Source organism: Buceros rhinoceros, unplaced genomic scaffold, assembly GCF_000710305.1.
Source record: "Buceros rhinoceros silvestris isolate BGI_N320 unplaced genomic scaffold, ASM71030v1 scaffold34439, whole genome shotgun sequence".
NCBI classification, from domain to species: domain Eukaryota; kingdom Metazoa; phylum Chordata; class Aves; order Bucerotiformes; family Bucerotidae; genus Buceros; species Buceros rhinoceros.
This window is the reverse complement of record NW_010432884.1, coordinates 35,050-59,236: the sequence shown is the minus strand read 5'-3', so window position 1 is coordinate 59,236 and position 24,187 is coordinate 35,050. Positions and strand designations below refer to the sequence as shown.

Here is a 24,187-nt window from a genome sequence, read left to right as displayed (position 1 = left end):
CGGCGCGGATGTGGGGTTCCATGAAGGAGGAGATGCAGCGATGGCAGCGCCTCCCCGAGAGGAGAGGCAGAACAGAGACCCACTGTGCTTTGCCTTCCCCTATCACACCTCTAGCACCCAGGCCTCTCTGACAGCCACAGGACACTAATGCTGACGGACATGGGAGGAAGGATGCGAAAGAGTCTTCTGCTAGAGCCAAAGCGGGCAACTCCAGAACTGAGCCAAAGTGCAGGAGATGGTAACAGGACTCGAAGCCCTACAAGGGCTTTTGCAGGGCACACACCAACACCCCCACAAACAAACACATTTTTACAATCTCAGCATAGGAACAATGAGTGTAAAAGCCTTCCTGAGAGGCAACTGGCATCTCTTTTCTATAACATTAGTCCTTTAAGCATAATTCTGTATATGTCATTGTTTATACATTGCTTATGTTAACATTTAAATCTGAGCTGTGAAATTATTAATAATTAGCTCTAAACAGATTAAATGTAAGCCAGAAATCGAAGGGTGGTCTCTGATATATAGCAGATCTAAAAAAGACTTTCAAATTCATCTTTCAAGGCACATCTAGATTTAATTCCTTGAAGGACTTTATGGATGTGCATAACTTCAGAAGACTGCTAACCTGATTTGTGTATACACAGAGATTTGATTGAAAATTAGGGTCTGTCATCATAAGCAAGTGAGACAGTGCAAATGACAGTGCAACCCACAAGGAAGTTGAGCTTCATTCGAATTGAGCAAAAAAAAGTCGGGTTTCATGCTTATGTTAGCAAAACTTTGTAAAATTATCCCCCCAAATCTGGACTCAGCTCTTGGAAAGCCTTCTTCTTGTACATGCACAAATACCCTACTGCTTTAAAAATTGTGGTTATACTCATGATCTTCCTTGATTACAAGGCACAGTTTTACTGACACAGAAGTGCTTGTAACCAGTGATATTTAACCATTCTTAACCAAGAAAAATAAACCATTTGATATAACTCTGTCCACTCGCACTATACGGTTTGTGCTCAGAAGGATTTTGAGGTCCTGTAGTAAGAAATTTGACAAATTATATTTCTTATGTTAAGCTATGGCCTTGAATAAAATATGTGGGAGAACAGGACATGTTTTTTCCTGGACTCAGGTTATACTGTTGGTGAACAACCTGTAATAATTCTGAAGGCACATGGTCTAAGCATATGATCTACACAGAAGGTGCACTTGAAAGTAACATGATGATTCCTCCTAAATGCTTAGGCCAATAGTCATACTATATTCTTATTTTGCAGGTCATTGCTTTAGCCTAGGAAGCTGAATCATGGGATTAAGAACATGATTTAGTGAAACTTAGCACGATAAAAAAGAAAGAGGAAGAATGTTGTAACATTTCAGTTGTGCAATAACTTAAAATGAACTAAAAAATTAACTAGAGCTTGTATGAGGAAATTTCATTTCATGAAGGAGAAAAATACTGACAAATTTTAGTTCAAGATTTCTGTATTTCTTATTTACATTCCTCAAGTACCATGTGTATCACTTGATGTAACTTGTTAATTTTGTTTACCTTGTGACAGCTGTCACAATGAAAGACCACATATAATTTTGTCATAGAAACTGCACTAATGTCTCATCAAGTAAACCACATAAGTATATTTCTGGGTAGATAAAAATGAATATGATTTTGTATTTTCTAGCAACTGAGCCTAAAAGGTTATTCCATTGTGTCTATATTAGTTCTTTTGCTCATGCTAGTCAAAATCCCAACTAATTTGGATGTGACGAAGTGGCTGCTTGGTGGTTTGAATTCTAAGTGAAAGAGGAAAGGGAATTTTCCTTCAAGTATGTGCTGCCAGTTAGTACCTCTGGATCAATCAGAATCCTTGTAGGCAAAATGTAATCTTTACAAATCTGGGACTTTTTTTTCATACAGGATTCCCATCTTTTCTATGCACCATTGCAAATAAAGGAGTACATGTTTTTGTTTCGCATGTGCAATTTGCTGTTTTCTTTTTCATTAAGAGAAAGTAACTGTCACAAATATTTTTTTGTTGTTTTTGCAAAGCAGAAGGCCAGAAGTGAAACAAAAAGTACCTAAGTCTTCATTTAGGTTCAGGGATTTTTTGGTGGAAAATATGGCACTGTGTCCTTAAAAGCCCAGTGTAGTACTTTGTAAATACATTGTCGATATTGTATAGTATTTTTGGTATGAAAGTTTTTGAAATCATACATTAAGATTATTGTGATTAAAAATCAACAATAGCAAAATTCACCTGTAAAGCTTTAGCTTGAGAAGAGCCTTAAGTAAAAAAATGAATGGAGTTCAGTGCCTCTTCAGGTTATTTGAATTGCTCTTACGAAGTGAAGTGTTGCAAGAACTTCAAATAGCTTTCTTTGCATGTGCCACTTCCATTCGCTTCTCACCTAAAGTCCTTCAAAAGCTTTGAAGTGATCACAGTGCTGTACTTGGCACAGAGCTGTTTCTGATTTGCAAAAGTTCTTCAAGATTGTCACAAGTGGCTCACTTTTAAAATGGACTCCTTTGTCATATTGATGAAAACCCTCCAGAAACATGAGGAAAAGATGTGAAGTTCAATGTTTAAAAATGGGCTAAATGAAGCATGGATTAAATGATCTTCAGAAGTGTCACACAGAAAAAATGAGTTACTGTATGTTTTTTCATCAATTCCACTATCAAAGAGACACAAAGCTTATACAGAGTACAAGCTGGGGCAAGTCTTCAGAAAGCATTACAACAAGAAAGTAGAGATGAATAGGGATTCTTAATGTCTGAGAAGTTGTCAAAACTTGTCTAAAAGCCTGGTCCAACCTTTTGTTGACAGAGAATTTGGAACCAATCTAATCAAAAGAAATACAAGATTTTTCTCTCTATTTTTTTCATTAGGATTCCCCCTTTACCCTCAGATTCCTCCCATTCTTTATAAATCATCTTGGCAACTGGTTACACAAATGCTTCCGTAAAATAGAAGGTGTTTGAGAGCAAATACTAACTTCTAAAAAATTTAATCTTTTGATATGGTCATATTCTCCCAGTTTGAACTTAACAAAATTGTCAAAATCTTCGAGAATGCTTACGTAGAAAGTGCTTTCTGGGTGTTCAGAGCACAGGCATCAATGCTGAGCACCTGTCATTTTGGCTGCACTCAGTAGTAGGTTCAGAAGTTTAGCACTGAAAACTAAACCAGCCTCACTCTTGGCATGAAGAGAATAGTAATCTTCTAGAATCACATTAAAAAAAATCTCTAGCTAGTACCTGCTTGTTTCATCATACATCAAAGGGAAAGTTTTGTTCTCTGAATCTTTGCTTGGTTTCCACTGAACTTTGACATCAGCTAAAATCCTTATGTGTTTACTTTTCTGACAATAGAGTTCCTTGGGTGCCTCTGTTTACACAGAAGTACTACTGAGCAACTGAAAACTCAGTTCACACCCAGATTATGTAAAGAATTATGAGCTATATGTTTTCAATTGGCTTGACCAACAGAGCCTGCTCCAATGGATATCAACTGGTTGTACATTAGACAATAAAAAAACAGTGTAAAGAGGTGATGGCATCTCAGTATTCTTTCAACAGAGCGCTCACCTTCTATGAAAGAGGCTTTGAGGGAACTTGAACCCACATACTCCGAGGAGTATGTCCTTCCTGCAAGGAAGGGGCGTTCTCTGAGGGGGGTGTTTGCACATACGTAGGGAAAAAGAGGGAAAAGGATTCTATGATGAAGGAATTCTATTTTCTTCGTATCATGTATTTTGCATATATATTGACATATTTCATCTATACATATGCATGTATGTATGTGTACAGATTCTGTAGATATTCTCACACTTCATCTATCTGTCCCAATGAACTTCTAATTATCCCCTATAAGGGTGAATTGCATTAGCCAAAGGGACTTACAACACCTTGGGCCTAGAGTACTCTTAAGCTGTATCTACATTAGTAAATTAAACAGTGCCTAGGAACTTTCCTGGGCATTGGAATGCAACTGATGTCCTGGGATAAAGTCCTTTCAAACAAACCAGGAAATTAAGCCCAGTTCTCTCACATCCTAGGATACTGAATGCCCTAAGATTGCTTTACTCTATTCCAGTGTTAATTTAGTACATAAAAGAAATGGTATTTCTAAAAACATCATTTATATAATCATTTATGTCATTCATGAGCAAAGTATTGCTCTGTCACATCTGCATATTGCACACAGAAAAGGAAGAAATACAGTTCAAATAGTACACTCTAAAAATACGATTTCTTTCTAAAAAGAAAGATTCAGTGCTACAAATGGAGCTCAAGCGTGCAGCAGACAGCATTCCAATTTATATGTTTAAGGGTCTTATGCACTTAGTAGCAGTTCACACAAGTTACATTTCTCCTGGGGTTTCATGTATACATCTCATTCATGTTTCACGGATCTCAATTAACTTTTAATATCTTTCTCTTCCTGCTTTAGTGACACTGGAACTAAACCTCCAGAGAGTGGTATCTTTGGTTTTATGATTAATATTTCAGCACTTTTAGGTATGTATAAGGTACTTGGTTTGAACACAGCAAAGAAATGCAAACTAGCAAAAGCTGTCTGCTTACATTGCAGTCCATACAATATTCTGCAGAAAAAGTATTCCACAGTCAAATGGCGGCATGAGATAGATGGAAGAAATGTCTAGAGGGCCGGAACTGTAGGGCCTGTAAGTGCAGGCTTAGAGGCACTTCTGCCTCTTAAGAGCACCTCATCAGTGCCGCTGGAAGTAAAAATGGAAGAAAGATGGCATAATTATTTTGCAAAAACTGTGTCTTTGATATAGGGAGGCATTAGGTTCTAGGATGCTGCAGCAAAGGGACAAATAGTGTTGAAGCAACACCTGGTTTCCTCTGCAAGGTGCCTACTCCTCTGCTGAATGTCTACTGGCCTTGTAACAGGGAGTTTGGCATTTTCTATTCTCTTTTAGGGGGTAGAGGATCAAGAGCTATGTACCCCTCTCTGTATACATGTAGACCATGATGGCCTTCACGCAAAGGAAAAATCACGTATTTTACCTTTTCTAAGAGCCTTACTCAGTCATACTATCTTGGTATGTTTTGCCAAGTTTTTTCATAGTGCCTGTACAAAGTTACCTGATTTATTTTTCCAACTATAAATAGACCAAAACTATGTTCTGTGTTACTGAACTGTGGAACCCACCTTATCATATCCTGATGAACCACCATCTTCTAATTCAGTAGAGGTGTTTGTCAGGAGTGAACTGCATATTGGGGTCATATAGGTTGGAATAAAATCTTTGTGTAGTGGTTTGAGGATGCTGTTGTACTAAAGAGCAGCCAGAATTGGTCTAAAAGCTTTGAAAATATTTTCTAGATACACAGCTGGTTATGTTTTTTTCTCTTTACAGTCTACAGAAATGTATTAATTCTTCAGGGCATCCATTGTATGTTCTGGTACAAGACTGCGTATCAGAGCAGAATAAATTCTCACACTTAACAACTTAGGGTTCATCTCTCTAACATCTATCACTAATGTGGAATGCCTCTGTGCCTAAAACGTGCAGGAGAATGGGATTTAAGTCAGTGTTTTTCTCAAAGTGATGGGGAGTTATTTCTAGAAAGCACTAATGTGCAATGTTAAGACTAAGGTAACATTAAGACAGGTCTATCTGAAAGGAATACATCTGACATTTACTACCTTTCTTCTTCACCCCAGGAGACTTAAAGGCAGTATTATCTATTGCATTATGCTTAAAATTTTATTCTCTATACTACTGTGTTATAAGGCAAGGTGTTAAAATGTAAGCAATATGTGATCACTGAACAACATCTGTACTTTTTGTTTTTCAGCTGCAATTACAATGTACATCAGATATTTATTAATAGAGAAGCAAAACGAGTCATTGCACTTTGTTCAATCTTCATGCAACGTGTTTTCATTATGTATTGGATTGATGGGCTGTACTGGAATGGGCATAGTTGCAACTTTTCAGGTATGACTGTAACTTTCATATCATGAATGGAACTAAAATTGTTTTAACAGTTAAAAAATCAAATAGGTAAGAATGGTTAACATCTGAGTGTTGTATACTAAAGTGGATACTTGGCAAATGGAGTAAGAATGTCCTTCTTGCTCCTGCTTTTTTTCAGTAGCTTTAAAAATACAGATTTTATTTTTTCCTCTATGCTAGTTTTTGCTTGTATATTTATGTGTGTTTGAGAAGTTTTTTATTGTGTGTGTCTGAGCTTGTCTTGTAACATATCTGCATGAGAAAATGATACAGGTGCTTTTGCTGTAAAATTTTTACTATGAAAATTTTACTGTAAAAAAGCTTTGCAGTTTAGTTTGCTTACAGTCAGGTAGGTCAGAATGAGTCAGACTTGCAAAAGGACCTGTGTTTTTAACTAAATGGTGGCACACACACTAGTAACATCTTCTACAGAATGACCTACACTTAATCTGACAGGTTAGAACACCACGCACGATATTAGCCCATTGTTTTGAGTCTGTAGGAGATGACATAACAACATGTTGAGTCTTTTGATAGAGACATGTAGAGTTACCACTCACTTTGCTAGAAGGGATGGATAAAACATCTCATTTTAAGTCAAAGAGGTCCAGTCCTCAGTGTCAGAAATAAAATTCAATAGAGAGGAAAAATATTGAATTGCATTATTCTTTTCACCTCTTCTAGCGAGGAAGCATGTGATTGGGTAGATTCTGACACAAAGAACTGTTAGGACAATTGCACTGACAATTTCAGCTGAGGAGCAAGTCAAGTTTAATTGGTAGCTGTTTTGAGATGTTGCCTTTAAATCTGTCGAAACAGCTGAATTATTTCTTATAAAGGATGGTCTACCTTGGGAAATATTTTGGTAAATGCTGTGGCGCCCGTATGGTGACCTGAAAGTATACAGAGACATTGAAAATAAGGATTGTCAGGGCTTCAACAGCCAATACAATTCTGCATGTAATCGACATGGTATTTTCCGACAAAAACCTCTGCCTCAGATGGGTATCTTGCACTTTTTCATTTTACCTCCAGGCAATGCATGTGGATTACAAGCACTATAGGCACTGCAGTCTTTTTGAAGCATGCTATTTTACTTCTACGATTATTATTATAATTTACATGTGTCACAAAAGAAAGTTTAGATGACAGGAAACAGTATTGCTTGACTGAAACAGAAAACAAACTCACCTTCAATAAGGAAGAGACAAATCAGGAATGCAAAATAATTTGAGAGAGTCAGGGAAGCAGAAACTTTGATCCTAAAGTTTCCAAAGGGGCCCCTTGACAGTTATAACATTGGTTCTTATCTAATCTCTGTTGCCTCTCAGTGCCTGTTCATAAACTTCTTCCTCATCTAATTTCTCTTTCCTCTGCTTTGACCTTACTTTCCACGTTATGCACCATTTATAGGAAGGGTCCAGAACACTGTAAGGATATAATCTATCTAAAGATCTGATCTAGCAGATTTTTGGGCATGCTTAATTGCCCAGAAAGATGGAAATGGTGCCAGTCTTTGGTCTTTTAGCTGTATAGTGTACAACTAGTGAACAGTTCATTCTTATCCCCATTTACCAGCAGAATTACTGAGACATGAAGAGGCCGTGAGACTTGCTCAAGGTCAGGTGACTGCTTCAGGTCAGGAGACCAAAGCAAAGCTGAAATTAGAAGTTATTTCTTCAATGTTCAGTCTAGTCCTTCTAATCAGTAGATCACGCAGAAAATTCACATTCATGTTTGTTTCTTAACACTAATTTTACCCCATCCGCTGAGCTAACACCATACCTGAGTACCATAGTAGACGGTGATTAACACTATTGGACATCCGTTCATTTTCTCTTTCCCCACAGCAAAATACCTCATTTGTTGAAAAGGCTTCAGTGTGAAATTATACTGGAAATATTTAAGGTTTCCTTTTATTTACTGAAATCTAGTGCCACTTGTGGTGAATCTTTTAAGTAGCATAGTAGTAGCTGTAGCGAAATTTTTTACACCTGTTTTTCTTCAAGGTAAGGTATGATATGTAACATGGGGTTTTAATGGCATTAATCTCTGAACACTTAGCAAAAATGAGGAACAAGGTGGGAGAAAACACTAGGACTGTGTCCTAAAAGCAAAAGGGTTTCTGAGAAAATAAGTAATGAAGAAGGTGTTTGTTCTCGGTTTTAAATAACATAATGCTTGAAATACAGGACTGAAAGACAGTGGAGAGTTAGCTTTAAGAAGATAATTGGATATGGCAGGAAAAAATATGGTAGCCCTTAATGAATAGGGCGAAGTGAAACACCAGGTCTTAGCAGGTCTGGTTTTGCCCATTAGACATTGCACATGATTAAAGAGAGATCCTCCTGTCTGACTGGAAAGCTTAGAAGGCTTACTGTAGCAGAGGTAGCAAAATTTCCCAGGTTCTGCAGCGGTTGAGTGTGAAGGGCCTTTTAGGGAAGCTGTGGCAGTTTAATAGGAGCAATGATGAGAGCCATGTTAGAAAAGCTCTGTATGGTGGGGGTGGGGTGTGAGGGACTAAAAGCAAAAAACCAACAGTTACACTTGCTTAATGCTTTCCATACCAAATCTTGTCATTTCTATATAGAAGGCAAAATGTGGGACAGAGGGGAAGAAATGCAGGTACAGATGAGATGCCACTTAAATACCTGTGTGAGGACATGCTTTAAAACCTGAAAGAACTTAATACATCACATAGAGGTAGAAGGGAATGAGTATAAAGAAAAGCAAGGGGAAGAGAATGTGAGAGAGCACGTGAATGTAATCACCATTACAAGACAAAGAAAACTGTGGCCTCCAAGCAGGAAAGCTACTAACGTATGTAATGAAAGAGTATAGATGTATTTTCATGTATCACTAAAATAGAACTGTAGTAGGTCAGATCATAGCACGTGTTTTGCTATGCTCCGGAGAGACAAAGGAGCTTTAAAGCTAACTTACCTGTCCATTATTGGATTCCAAAGAAGCGTAACTTTGTATTTGTAATTTTTTGAAACGTTTAGAATACAATAATTTCTCTGGAATCTTCATCTGTTTTGTTAATAGATATTCTACTTGTGTTTTAAAGGAGAGAACCTTTCATAGGTAGGCTATTACAAAAGTATGGGCCACTTATAGTGATACTATGATTTTATACAGACTTTCTCGTGTTGTGAAACTTGAATAAAAGTGGCTGATGATGTGGGGTAGAGTAAACTGGCTGAATAATTCAAGAGACTGGCAGTGAAAGACCTTCATATAAAAAGCTTATTTTAGGTAACTTTTATTCTTTTTTTTTTTAGTATGTATATATCTAATTTTCTGCTAACTTATTTCCTGGAGCCTTGTGGTTGGCCACCAGAGGGTAGGGGACAGAGCTATAGCAGTCACTATTTAGAACAGCTCCCATTAAATTTTACTGTTAGTTAGAGTATGTTAGTTATGAGTGTTTGTTAGTTAGAGAATGGCCACACAAATGCAGATTAGACTTTCACTGCAAAAGTATGAAAATCTTTGACAGGGTAAAGGGGAAAAGGAGGTATAGGAACCTCTGAAGGAAAACACAAGCCATTTCCTGTTTGTGGAAACATTAACTGGTAATAGACCAGCTGTTGAACAGCTCTAAAATAAATCTACACTTTCATGTGAACATTGAAAAAGACTTCGACCTGGTGGCTTTGGACATGTTTATTTTACTTCTCGGAACTACTTTCTCCATTTTCTTTCACCTTCCCTGTGTAGACTGCTTCAAGAATGGGCTGTTTCCCACTGCTTATACATGTCCAGCATAGTGTGGCTACCATCTCCTCTGGGCTCATTGATTCCTACCACTGTACAAACAGTAGCAGCTAACCATTGTGCTGATTCTCATTCCAGGAGCTGTCTGTTCCCAGCGTCCATGACATAGGAGCTTTGGTGGCGTTTGGCTCGGGCGTTGTATACATTACACTTCAGTCTATAATCTCTTACAAGTCCTGTCCGCAGTGGAACACTTACTTTGTGTGTCACATAAGGATGGCCATAGCTGTAATATCATGCATTGCGTTCATTCCCAGTATCCTTTATAGTGTATCCCACGGTTTTCCCTTTACGCGTCCATGATTTTCCTTTAAAGTTAAGCCATTGCTGATAAAGGAGGAAAATGAGGTTAGAATCTTTGCTTAGGGCTCCCTAATATTTCTACCATAATAATGCACATAACATGTCAAGACACCTTTAATAGCAGAGATGGATTTCAGGGTCTTCTAAAAAACTCTCTCTTCTTTCAGTGGTATGTTTAAATCTAATACCCCAAAGTTCTTCATAGAATGATACGATAATAAAGCTAGACCAACTTTCCAACCTCCTTCATTCGAAGGAGGGTACGGAGAAGGGCTTGCAAAGGGGGGCACTGCTTCTAAAATGAACATAATAGATGGACATATAAAATACAGTTGGCATACACAAGATTTTCTCCAAGCCTAAGCACATGCTTTTGATCCCGTTGGTTGGAGCTTGGCTTCTTTAGATGCCTCCCCTAGAGACACAGTCAACACACTTACTGACTTTTCCCACGGCCTGTAGAAATTAGAGTCATCCCATTGATTTTATTAGTCTTTACATGATCTGCCAGTGTTGAAAATTGGTGGCAGCAGATCATCACATCAGCCAGCCACCTACAGCCTGCTTTTGGTTTCGGCAGCTTTTAATGGGCTTTTAAAGAAGGCCCCAGTCTTGAAAGTTGTGCAAATATATCGAGGCACCTGTTGTGGACCAATGGAAACCACTGGGTTTTCCTTCCAACAATGCAGGACTCTACTCCCACAGTTCTCAGTCATGGATGTGATCTAAGTTTTGGAGTGTCTCCCTTTCCCTCTGTAATTTAGAAGAACTAACAGAAACCTTTATTTGTGCAGAAATTTGTTTTGATTGCTGCTGTCAGTTGCCTTTCAATAATGTGTTTCATTTACTTGTCTTTTTAATTCTTTGGTTTGATATTCTGGTTGTTCAGGATCTCCTCTGTTACAGAAGGGGCAGATGGGGTCTTTTTTTGTAAGCAGGCATTGTCACTATTACTCACTAAACTTCCGTAGTTTCCTTTACACTGTGTTTTCCCCAGTGATTGTGTTTGCTTCACGAATTTCCATGACAAAAATTGATTGGACTCCAGATGAGAAGGTAAAAACTCAATAGGTAGCCAACTTACCCTCTATCATATGATTTGGGTTATGCTGTTGTGTTAGTTTAAAAGTGTGTAGCGTTACAGATGCTTTAGAGACTTTAAATAGTACATTATCATGAACAAATTTGTGAAATCATACTGAATCATGCAATGCTCGTTTCCAGTTATTTCTTCATTAGAAATCTGTGCAGCTTGGGTAACAAAAAGATAAAAGGTATTCTGGAAGTGAATTCTATTTCCCTTTATAGTGACATTTCTTGGAAATGAAATTACCAGTTTGATTCTAACGTTTTTGAGGTTTTTTTACAGCATTGGTTTTCTTGTTTTTTTCACCATTCTTTATTAAACAGTCCGTACTATTGTGATAAACACTGGGTGTCTGACCTGAAGCATACTAAAGTCCATATTAGGTATTTGAATTGATTGCAGTGTTCTCAGAATGGTAACTATGAAAAATACATTTTATTTTTGGACAAACTTTGCTACACGGAGGTATTAAAAAAGCAAGTTAAACAACGCAGAGAATGTATCCTGCCTGAAAAGCAAACTTGGCAAATGTACTTCAACCAAACAGTGGCAAGGTGAATTTTCACGAGTTAGAGATCTAAGTAATATATACCTCTCGAGGATTTTTGTTACTTGAGATGCAAGGATGAGAGAATGTTTTTACTGAAACAGATCACATAATTGTTGATGGCCTGTTAAGAAACACTTCACATTCTGTTTATTTCATATTACATAGGTGTTCTGTGATGGTCTACTTAAAAACAAAGGTCTTGTCAGGAACTGTCATACAAGGGTAGCCCTCCATTTGAAAACATCCTGAGAATTTACTATAAGTAGTAGTACTACTGAACTCAGTGGCTTTGAGTAAAAGTTTTGAATATGGGCACTTTATCCTTCATGTAAGAACTAAATTTTTTCTGGTGCAAATTATATCCAAGCTATGTTTTGATCTTGTGCTAGTTGTAGTTTTCTTGTGCTATTTTTTGTTAGTGCACAAGACTTGTTGCTTAATGGAACATATGCAACCTTGATAAATATACTGTTGACTTTTATAGAACAGGGTATTGAGATGATGAGTCGTAAGCCTTAGAATGTTTGTCGAATTTACAGAAGGAAACATCTCTTTTTATAGTGTTACACAATCATTTTATTTATCTATTTTAGCCGGATATTTATTTTATGTCTCATTCCATCAGGATTACACCTATCACTTTCTGAGTGCAATCTGTGAATGGACAGTGGCCTTTGGTTTTATCTTCTTCTTTTTAACATTCATTAGAGATTTTCAGGTTGGTATCTGCATATTTTAGCAGTGACTAAGAAGTGCTATGAATTGTGTAACAACAAATGCAATAGAAAATTACCATTCTTTATCTCAGCTAGATATACCAAAGCTATACAGAAAAAAATATTATCAGTCACAGAACTGATTTCTGTATACCTAATGAATATTTTCCCCCTGGGTTTTAAATCATAAAAATCACTCTTATAGGTCAGTTTAATAGGTGTCTGGTCTTTATTCAGTAAATTAATATCTTATCTACTACTCTCTTTGTAGGAAGAGGCCCTCTAAAAGTGACATTATACCAAAATAAATGATGCAACTGCAACTACGTTTCTTTCTGCCTGAGGGATTTTATATAATAACCCAGTGCATTTCAAACATAGGTGTTTCTTTTCTTTTTAAAAATTACATGTTTTCATGAATGTTTCCTCACAATGTGAAGAATACAAAATACTTTTTGAAAAGTTTTGACGTGAAAACCTTCTCCTATGGGTAGCTGGATCTGGTGATGCATTAACCCTGACTTTAAGGAATACAAAATATTAGGTCAGTTAAAAAGAAACCACTTCTACATGATATGTGAAAGGCATGTCTTGAACTTGCTTTCTCAAGGTTTGCCTCACCAGCTGTTGTGGTTTACACAGCATCTTCTAGCTGCAGTGTTTCATGGGGCTTTTGTTTGGTACAGAGATACAATGCTGAAAGTACCGATGTGTGAGGCTTAACTTGTTAAGAAGTATTAAAGAAGCATTGCTTATGGCAAGTGCCTTGTGGAGATTTGAGGACAAAATCTCCTGGATATTACTGTAGGTGTCGGGAGAATGATGGCCCCCTTATCCTTTCGGACTTCTGGATGTTTGTTTGCTTCATAAAGTAGTTGGATCTCTGTGAAACTGGAGTAGAGAGCTTAAGGTGGTAGACTGAGAACTGCTTCTTTATACCGTCATTACAGGGATGAACTAACTCAGTTCTAATCATTGCAGACGTCATACCCCACATGTAGTTTTTTCATGTATACCATTGTCTCACACAAGGCTGAGAAAGTTGAAAACTAGATCCAAGCACTTGCATAACTGTAGAACTAATAATTGAGGTCACATATGTGAGCCAGCTGGTTCTGTGATGAATTGCTGGAAACCATATCCAGGATTTGCGGAGGTGAGAAGGGAGGAAAAATAGTGAGAACCCTCTAAGTCCTCTAGTATTAAAACAAAGTTTGACATCAGATCATGTCAAACTTTGTAATGAATTTACTTGCTTCTTCACTTACGTGCTTGCTCAGCATGGAAACATTTAATGTTTATATGTAATCTGTACATAACTTTAATAAGCATATACAGAAATCAGTTTTCAACTAAGGATTCAGAGTTAACATATTCTGCTAACTGACTGCGAACATTTCAGTATGTGTTTGATTTTGCCTGATATAGTACTGAATAGAACACGGCTGTAGGGCTTTTCCTTATTATAGAAAAAAAAACCCAAACCCACCACCCTAAAATGCAAAAAGCTAGGTTCTGCAGGACAAAATGCTTTTGAAAAAAGGAATTGTTAAAAATTATAAAACACATTATCATAAAGGCATACAATTGGCTTCTAAAACTGACAAAAATATTGAAGTACTATTCAGAAATGCATGCATAATTCAATTTACTGTTTTGGGGGGAGGTGTTTATTGCCAGTCCATCGCTCTCTGTGGTCTGCATGTATGATGGTATCTCTTTTATAGAAAGTCAGACTCTGTTCTTGGAGATATGGATCTGCAGACAATGCTGTAGTCCTCAGAGCAGCTGAATTAGTTAATAAGTCTGCTTTGGATCACAGATCCCAAAGTCTTGAAAATTGAAAGGTTAAATATATATATAAATATTGTGAACATAATAATTAAGAAAAAGTGATGGAATTAAACTAAATAGAAATGCAGGTGTTTTAAATTACAGATGAAAAATGAGCATGAAATCCGACATTATGTTTGATTTTTTAGACTCTATCTTCTTTTTGCCTTGATCAATGCTCACAAAAAGCCGAACTATTAATTCAGAAAAAACAATCACCAAACTCCAAGAAAAATAATCCTTCTTTTTTTCTCACAGTATGTATTTTGCTTCAATACATTATTTTTGTTCTATCTCTTTGTACTTTATATTGCAGAACTGTAAAATTAATTTATCCTAAGCTGATCTTGCTTTATTTTTCTTTTAGAGCGTTACTGTAAGGATATCAACAGAGATACATGAAGACTCCTGGTAGAAAAAAATTACACTTTATATAAATGAATATTCTACGTTTCTTTTTACTTACAGAAAATGTTGCAGAGGGACAGGGATTTATAAAGAACCCATGCCATTAACTCCACAATATCTATAATGGCATCCACTAAAACATTTTGAAAACCCACAGCAATGTTCTTGCTGCTTTTTTTGCAATATTTTGTAATTTTTTACTGTTTGATATATTAAAAATACTGTAATGGAGGCAATCTGTAGAAGCACTTGAAAGTCATTCAAAGATTTCTGATCCCCTCAGCTCTTCCCTTTTGGACGTATCCATCCTATTCCATTTGTTATAGTCTGAATAGTAACATTAGGTTTAAACTTGAGAAAGTACATTTTGCAGGTAGTTAGGAAAGGCTAAAGACAATGGAAAACACTAAGGCTGAATTCCTGCTCTCGTAAGTTGCAAGGGTTGTGGACGGAGGGTGTGAACAGAAGCGGGCATCTTTGTTTCAAAGCTGGAAAACTGCAGTTAGCTGACTGCAACACTATGCTACACGTTTCTGATAGTGGACGCTCTTTACAAATACAAGTCACAGGAGAAATTTAAACAATATTGCTTGCAGAATGTTTTCTAATCTAATGATGAATTTAATTCATCGCTGCAATGTGTGTTGTACATTAAAGCCTACACCTTTTTCCCCTTTACATACTGCTGGTCAGAGGAAGCTTAAAACTGAAGTGGGAATAGAAGGAAAATTTACATTTATGCACGATCAACGAGAGAGAAATCTTTCTGCAATTTGGTTAATACAAAGCAGAAATTTTGCAGCCTGTGTTTTAACCTACAATGATGGAATTAAGAGAGCCTCCAAAAAGTCATTGGGAATGAACGGAAAACAAGAAGAGGTACCAGTAGTTCTCAGGTGTTCAGTTATATGTGTAGGAGTGTTACATATATATAACTGAAGGAAAAAAGAATTCCAGAGGGTTTCTGTAGTGAAGATACGACATATTTGCTGCTATAAACTTACTTCTGTAAAGAAGGACTAGGGAAGGAACTAATTGAGAAGTCAGATGTTACAAGTACCTGGAGGCAGAAGGGTCTTTTTTGGACCAATTCCCTACCTCCATTTAGTGCATTAACCACTTGGCTGTCAGTCAAGTTCTCTGAAAATTACATTTTTCATGGTCTATTACAGTTTATGCAGAAATATGGATGATTTTCAGTTGTTAATTTTCCATGAGGTAAAACAAATCAGAGTTGTGAAGAGTGATGTCTTCAGACTAGTTCTCTGTGATATTTCCTTTACTGTGTATTTTAAACTGTATTAAATTTGGCTGGTTTACAACTTAAAAGAGTCCACATTTTCTTTATAAGTTCTTCAAAATAAAAATAATAAAAACAATTTTCACTGGCAGATTTGCTTTCTACAGTATTCAGGTTGTGTTGCAGAGGATCATGTTAAAAATCAAATCCAGTACTGACTAAATGCAAAACTAGGTCTCGCTGACTAGGTAGCCTGTAAGGGGCACATGTTCCTTCCGGTGAAGATCTGAAATACTCACAAGAATATGTATACCAACCACAAGAAGAGACATCCTGTTATTCTTGAGAAAAGACCGTATTTCTTAGTGCATTGTGTATTCTCTTATTGATTTTTATTCCTAGTTTTCTTAAACTAAAGTATAAGGAGCTTGAAGTTGTTATTTCAAATGATACCAATTTCAGTTGATACACTTTACATGGGTAAAAGAAATTATCTGAACTTGAAGTTCAGCCTTTACTAATATTAGAGTGTTTTTATATTGAATCTAAGTACACTTAAACAGGAAAAGAATTATTGGTATTGATCTGATTTGGGCAGGAAATCACCACAATAAATTTCACAAGTTTCAAGGGGAGAGAACACTAAGAGAACATTATAGCCCGATACAAGGCTTCTGAAACAAGTTCACACTTATTTAATCTCTTAACACTCCACCCTTCTCAAAAGAATCGAATCCAGCCTGCCAGGCTTTACAATACTTACAGTCTCCTAAAGAGAAGAGGGGAAAAAAATGTTTTTTCAGGGAAAATGGCTAAATGAAGATAATCTTATTTAATCATAGAATCATCTGTTTGGAAGAGACCTTTAAGATCATCGAGTCCAACCATTCCCCCTGCACTGCCAGGGTCCCTAAACCATGTCCCTCAGCACCACATCCACACGGTTTCTAAACACTTCCAGGGATGGGGACTCCACCACTTCCCTGGGTAGCCTGTTCCAATGTTTCACAACCTTCTCTGTAAAGAAATTTTTCCTAATATCTAACCTAAACCTCCCCTGTCGCAACTTGAGGCCATTGCCCCTCGTCCTGTCATTCTTAATAGGGGAGAAGAGATTGACCCCCACCTCCCTACAACTTCCTTTCAGGTAATTGTAGAGAGCAATGAAGTCCCCCCTGAGCCTCCTCTTCTCCAGAGTAAACAGTTCCAGCTCCAGTGGCTCCTCATAGGACAAGTTCTCCAAACCCTTCACCAGCTTCGTTGCCCTACTGAATTCAACTGAATTCAACATGTTAATTCAAGTACTGAAGAACTACTGAATGAAATTCTTTCCATTCTTCTGAGCTTTATCACGACACGTTTTTATATGTTACATGCATGACCAAAAAGAATGTGCCACCAACAGTTTGCCTTTTATTTAATTTGTTAGGCCAAAAACATCAATGTGCATCAACATGCAGATGGAGAGAACAGATTATTATCTTTTTATTTGTGCTGTGAACAACTGTTGAAAAAACTTTGATTATTCTCTGTCTCCAGGCAGCTATTCAGTCAAGATCCCAATTATTTTTTCAGTTGAAATACGGGTTGAGAAGTGGCAAGCAATTGAAAATAAAATTTATTCTAGCAAGGTGTACCATTTTAGCTGTGGATGACTCCTGTTAAATGCCGCTGTTTAAATTTTACAATCCAGTGATCTCTACAGGTTGGTCCAGACAATGTCACAGTACATGTCTGTTCCTTTGCAACAGCCCTTTTCTATATTTTCATATTTCTTAGCAACAAGAAATAGCTATTTTTTTATTGGGAGCTATGCTAGAAGTAGTTTCACCTTCTACTCTGTTTTCACCCTCTACATCTGTGTGATGTTTTCTATTTGTCAGCTCGTCGTGAGTGATTAAGAAACTTCTTTCGCATAAACTGCAGCAAATCACACGAACTTTGTTGTTACTTTTAGCGATCATGCTAAATCATTTCTCATTCCAAAGGCCTGATTTTGCTAGGTTGTGAATCTTGATCTACTGATGAAATACTGCCATCATGGTCTCTATCACAGTTCCAAATCATGTAAGGATGAAACTCACTCGACTCCGAATACCTAAACCCCCCTGTGTCTTACGACACTGTTACTTGCACTGCTCTTCTGTCCCATGTGTGCTCAGCCAGTGATCACCGCTGCACCTTTGTTTTTTCTCATAAGGTATTCTAATTTTTTATTTCTGATCTGCTCTGTTTGCATACTGCCTTATCTCTGACTGCAGCAAATATTTGACAGTAGTAAAACGATCTTAAAGGCAAGGGGTTTATTACTGTCAGTAAATACTGGTTGCAAAAGTTTCAAGCAGACTAGAGGGATTCTGGTAACACACATTAGAAAATTTTGGACATTTCAGTGTGGGGTTTGTAAAAGACATTCAAGAGCTTGGTATTTTCAACTGCTTTGTAAGTCTTAGTCTCAACATGGACACCACATTTTCACAAGCCTTCAGGTTTTGGAAGGTCTGCTTCAAGACTTGAGAGTGTTTGGGTTTGGTGAGCTGATCCTAATGGTTTACAACGACCCCTACAAATATTCTCTCTGGAAGAAGATGGAAGAACTGGAAGAGCTGTTCTCCTCCAAGAAATGGTGAAAGACAGCACGATGCTTGGATTTTAAGAACGGGTAACATTCATTTCCTTGGAAGATGAGCTGATGTCCCTTTAATTGGGAGAAATTTGACATAGTGTAAGGAAGTTGCAGTAGGATTTAATTTATAAGATTTCCATAGCTTTGAGTAAAACTGTCACAGCTGGGTCTGTCTTTCACTGTGTTTGTGTGTGTGTGCCCACATGGTCCATGCTTGCATACACAAACAGTATTGTCATGGTGAAGCCTGGCAGCGGTTAGAGTCCTGCATGCTGCTGTAATACCCATAAATGGTAATAATTGCTGGGTTTTATAAAGAAACAGAAGTGACTTCATGAGCTTTGGCTATGTTTTCTGACTGGTTCTGTAATGCAGAAAGCGTTTCTCACACTTAAAAAAGAAAACAGGCAGCTTCTACGTTTGGTATCTGTATTTTTCCCTGAACACAATAGATGGCACTAGGAGACCACATGATGAGGGCTTATTTTCTGTGTTCTGGAAGAAATTATTATTGCTGCTAGCAAGTAGGATAGTTTTGTAGGTAGCTTTAACTGGCTTTAATAGTTATCTGGAGACCCAGTTAAATGATTTTTTTATTATGCCTTTGTGGAAAACAAGTCAGATCTGGGTTTCGTTGCCATCCCTTCCTGCCTTAATGTAAGTAAGTATGTCTTGCTGCTGCAAGACGGAGTTTCACAGCAACTTCAATATTAAAATTACTTGTCTAAATCAAAGGAGCCACTTGCTGCAGTTAGTGCTGGCACAGGCTGCAATTCAGCTGTCATTATTAAGCCACTTCCCTTGGGAAGTTTTTCCTACCCTATTTCAAAGAAGGTCCATTTCACTCGGTAGATTCAGTAGACTTCTGGCAGTTTGTGATGGAGCATGGGAAGACAATATAGACATTATATTCATGAGACAACAATATAAAAAACCAAGATTTTAATATTCAAAACAGTGACATGTCAGGTTGTGAAAAAAATTCAAGGCAGCCGCTGTATTCATTTAAAATCCACTTTTGTTTACATATAATAAATGTGTTTTCAGTTATTTCCCTGCCTGACACTTGGATAGCTTTTTTTTTTCCCCGTATCTTCTGTGAAGTGCAGCAATAATCCAGGTCTCTGAACATCTGTTATTTTACACAGAATTACACAATTCAGCATTCTTGGTCTTAATATGCCACGCATAGATAGTCCTTTAAAAACTTTCATCAAATGTTGCACGGATTGTTAAAAAGTAAATACAGGCAGCGCTTTAGCAACGTATGAATACTTTGTTATTGATTGATAGACATTTTTAACACAGCAGAACCTTACTCCACAGCATGACTCTTCTGCCAACACACACTCATAATATTAATTGTCAACCTTCCGTTCCAATCAAATGATCTGAAACAAGGGCTTTTGCAGCTAGGCTTTTGCATTTCTAGGCTTGCTCTGTTTTTTCTAGCAACATGTGCCAGATTTAATTAATATAGGTGACCTGGGAAAGTAAAAAAATATTATTTTGGGGTTACTATAAATATTACTTCATGCAATTGCTGGCCTCTTCCCCAGGATAGTTTTTCATAGTAAAATAATTTGTGGGCTTTTTTCCCTTCAAAAGTTTCAAACAGAATTTTGTACAAATTTGAACTTTTACTAGGATTACAGGTAATACTGTCTTTACTGTGTAGAACTGATTTTGAGTGTAGCTCTTGATCTTAAGGCAAAAGCGTAATGTTTAAAAATTCTTCCTGATGAAATACCACTCTGTTCTTCTAAACAGTTGTATAATCTTTGAAGATCCATATTCAATAGGAGATAAGAACATTCACTTGAAGGAAAAGTGATCTTATTTTTATCAACTAAAATCAGATTACAGTACTTTTATTGGCTTTAATTGTCAGCGATTCTTGCTCTGCTCAGGAAGTGCCTATGTTGTTCACAGGGCCGGGGAATGTTTCCTGGATAGCTTCTGGAATCAGCAGAATAACCTCAGGGGCGAATCTGGAAAATAAGTTATTTGTCCATAAGCAGTTTGAAGAAGCTGTCAAGCTCTAAGACTCTCTGCTTGTTCTGCTCTTGCTCCTTAAACTCAACTTGTTTTCTTATTGAAGAAATGGAAACGGAGTGTTTGAAGCAAAGTGCTCAGACCTATCAGAACCGATACCACAAGGTTACACTTTTGATTAAGCCTCTAGTAACATTTCATCAGAAATTGAGTGCAAAAACAACCATGTGTAAAGACCATGGCACTGTGGCAAGCTCTGAGAAGTCCTCAGGTAGCTGCAATAGTCTTAGAAACCAGGCTTCTTGCTGGAGCCAGGCTTCAGCAAGTGGAGTGTGGAAGCTTTCCATTGGCACGGCTTCCTCTTGGTTTTGGGGGCACAGAGATGGCGCCGGTTCTTATTTCTCTCTTTGTCCTCTGTCCTTCTGTGTTACCTAATACTCGATTCACACAAATTGTGCTGGCAAACTGCTTTCCTAGTATGTTAGTATTAGGATGTGGTTTCTATGATTCTATTCCAGAAATCATCTTTCTTCATGACAGTCAACAAATTAGCTTTACTTTCCTCCATTTTGTGGTCTCAATCTGATGCCTGGGGAATTTAAACATATGCAGATAGTAGGTCGTGGGTGCTCTCTGACATGACTCTCAGTCACTCTCAACTGAGATCCTGCCTACAGCTGGCATGGCTGGGTAGCTTAAAAGTGTTTAAACCAAGTATTTGGAGTAATTATAGTATTACAGCAGATTTTAAAGGGTGATTGCCAGTGCTGTCAAAGGGTGAAACTGACATTTTTTCAGTACCCTTCCTTGCCAAACAGCTTTAAAATTTGAATGTTATTTTTGTCTTAGCGTAGCTTTTTAGTCTTGAACTGCATTTAAAACATGCTTACTGTTTAGGATAGGCAATACAAAATCCCTGTTGCTACTTTCCTGGAATTTCAACCAAAAGGAATGGTACAACATTATATAATCAAATTTTTAAAAATCAGCTTGCAGTTTTACATGGCATCTTGTGTCTACTCATGGCAGCCAGAACTGAGCATTGCCATTGAAAACAGAGAGTCATGGCAGTATATTCACTCCAAAAATACCTTCTGGTTGCTAAAATATTTAACAATGTTAGGACTAAAGAGGAGCGAGAGGAAACTAAAGAAAGACAGGGTTGGAAATTGTTCATTGCACTTTCAGATAAAAATTCAATATGAAAAAATGCACAAATAGACAAAAAAAAAAATTCTGGAGTAAAAACACGGTCCTGCAGACCACTGAGTCTTCCTGAGTAGAGGTTGGAGGAGGAAAGAGAATTGACTCTTGAACCACCCAGTTAAATTCAGCAAGCAGAAAGTGCTGTGCATCAAGCGTTCAGTTCAGAACTGGGGACATATAAGTCTTTCTCAGATTTCTAGAAAGAATAAAAGCACTGCCTTTGCGCATACCTCTGGGTTTTGGAAAAGCAGAAATCCTGGAAATGAAAATCCTAGCAATATCGTTGACGGGTTATTGAAAGCATCCTCTAAATCATGGTAGTAGTTAAATGGGATGGCAAAATAATAGGAACTAGTGATCTCTCAATTTTCTTCAAGGGGAGCTGGAGATGGGTCATCACCTGGAATACTAGTTTGTGTAACCTTATGACAGAATCAGCAGTTCCCCTGTGTTTTTGTCACATTTGTACGTTACTCTCAAGACATGCAGATGCAGAAACAAGTCTAAAGTTTAGAAGCTGGGAGAGCAGGTAAGAAAGAGAAGACTCCCCATATAAGAAAAGAGGGGAAGGAAAAGGCAGGACCACAGGAGTTTGCCTCAAAGCCTGTGGAAACAAACATGCCACAAGTCACTGGCCTCAGTGAAACAAAGAATAACATAAAGAACTCTTTATTATCCTGTAATGAATATACAGGCAATTGCATTAAGTGAAAGCACATTATACAGAGGGAGCAGGAACCACTTTTTCTCCAGTTTCCAGATACTGAGGACCAATAGGTCCAATAGGTTTCTTAGGAGCAAAATTATATTTTAACCGCAGTAACAGGACCTGGAAAAGAGGTACCTGTTCACAGACTGCAGTGGATCAGTCAGAGCTAGGAGAATTTCTCCCATCTGTGGATTTTCAGTGTAGAATTTGGGATAACAGGAGATAGTGCTTGCTTGTAAAGGTGCCCACGTAGCTTCTGGTAGGAAGACACCAGCTTGTTTGGCAGTCCCATAGGGATCACAGGAGGGTGCCAGCAAAATGTCAGAACTAGAAGGGGAACAGAGCCTCTGAAATGAAAATGAGGCACACGCCACACAGGTAAGATGTTTGTGGTGATCTGCTCCTGTATCCGGTGCCATGGGGGAGACTCCAAAAAAGGTGTCACTGCGGGTGCAAGGATGGTTTGCTTGATTGTGATGGGTTCTCCGCTCCCGACAGCTGAGGGATGGCTGAAATACTCAAGGAGACAATGCACAAGAACCCTTCACATCACAAGATGGGAAACCAGAAATCTATCAGAAGCCCCATGCTCATCACTGACAATTTAAAAAAAAAATTTAAGAAAAGGAAATAAAATAAAGAAAAAACAACTGGAAACCAAAACAGTGAAATTGGAAGTAAAACGGGTACAGAACTACAAACCTCAGGTGAATCTCACGGACCAGTACTGATCTGGGGAGGAGGAAAGGAGAAAGAATTGTGCTGATGCGACTGAAAGAACTGCAAGGTAAACGACCACCCATCAAATAATATGTAATGAAGTCTTAAAACATCCGTTGACAATCAGAAGGAGAACAGAGACTCCAGCAGAAAAAAAGGCAGAGATGGCTTTTCTTACCTGTGTTTATACTGGGCTGCATTAAGGTCAATCAAATGTGCTGTTGTGCTTCATCCTACCAAACCTACAGAATTAATTCTTGTCTCCTAAATACCCTGCACAAGGGGTAGTTCTGCTATTCTGCTGTTAAACCACTGATTAACAAAAAATATTGCTAATCTGAACTCACTCCTTAGTTTGTTACTGTCCCGATCTTTTATTTTTGGGCTATTGAGAATTGTCAGTATCGTTTTCTTTAAACAAGGAAATGAATTATTCAGAAAGTGCCAAACAACATCTTTATAATTATCGTGAAATCTCCTATAGAGAGTTTCCTGTTAACTGTCGTGGTGTTTTGAAGAAAATTCTTCTGAAGGCTTTTGTAGGCTCTTGTCCAACGTATCTGGGGAGTCTGTTTTTCAACATCTAGTTTTACTCTTTAGCTTTTTTTTATGGCCACTTTAGTGCCTTTAACTTCCTAGGATTTTAAAGTATTTTTTAAACCAACCTACTCATCTCAGATTTGCACAAGTTTGAACAGATACCAGCCAATTCACTAGTAATTAAAGTATAATCACAAAACATGTTCTTAAAAACAAATTAATTTACACTTTGCATTCTTCTTTCCAGGGCTGTACATGAACAGGCACACAGAGCTAGCTTTGTTTCGGCCACGAGAAACTGTGCAGGATACAAACAGGAAGCTATAGAGGCTGAAATTTACTGCAGATATTGTAAACAGCACATGAATTCTGGTGCAAGTTCCTTTTAGGAAACCTAGCCATTTCTGTCACGTTTTTTCCCCAGAATTTTTTACTTTGTTTTTAAACTTGCTTCTTTTTAAAGGAAGGTGGTGTCCTCTT

At 37.6% G+C, this 24,187-nt stretch overlaps 1 protein-coding gene across 1 annotated transcript; it reads left to right on the top strand.

The window, feature by feature from the left end:
* Positions 1-159: 159 nt before the first annotated feature.
* DRAM1 (DNA-damage regulated autophagy modulator 1) lies at positions 160-14,678 on the top strand. Its single transcript, XM_010143913.1, has 7 exons — positions 160-238; positions 4,445-4,522; positions 5,834-5,976; positions 9,853-10,030; positions 11,075-11,133; positions 12,340-12,432; positions 14,631-14,678. The coding sequence occupies exons 1-7, from the start codon at positions 160-162 to the stop codon at positions 14,676-14,678; spliced, it is 678 nt and encodes a 225-aa protein (XP_010142215.1).
* Positions 14,679-24,187: the final 9,509 nt, after the last annotated feature.

Bases quoted from the DNA above. Each gene is read 5' to 3' on its own strand.
- DRAM1 (XM_010143913.1), top strand. From the start codon at position 160: ATGGGAGGAAGGATGCGAAAGAGTCTTCTGCTAGAGCCAAAGCGGGCA. The intron at 239-4,444 runs GTAACAGGACTC...TATCTTTCTCTT, and splicing joins GAGCCAAAGTGCAGGAGATG to CCTGCTTTAGTGACACTGGA. The intron at 11,134-12,339 runs GTAAAAACTCAA...TCATTCCATCAG, and splicing joins ATTGGACTCCAGATGAGAAG to GATTACACCTATCACTTTCT.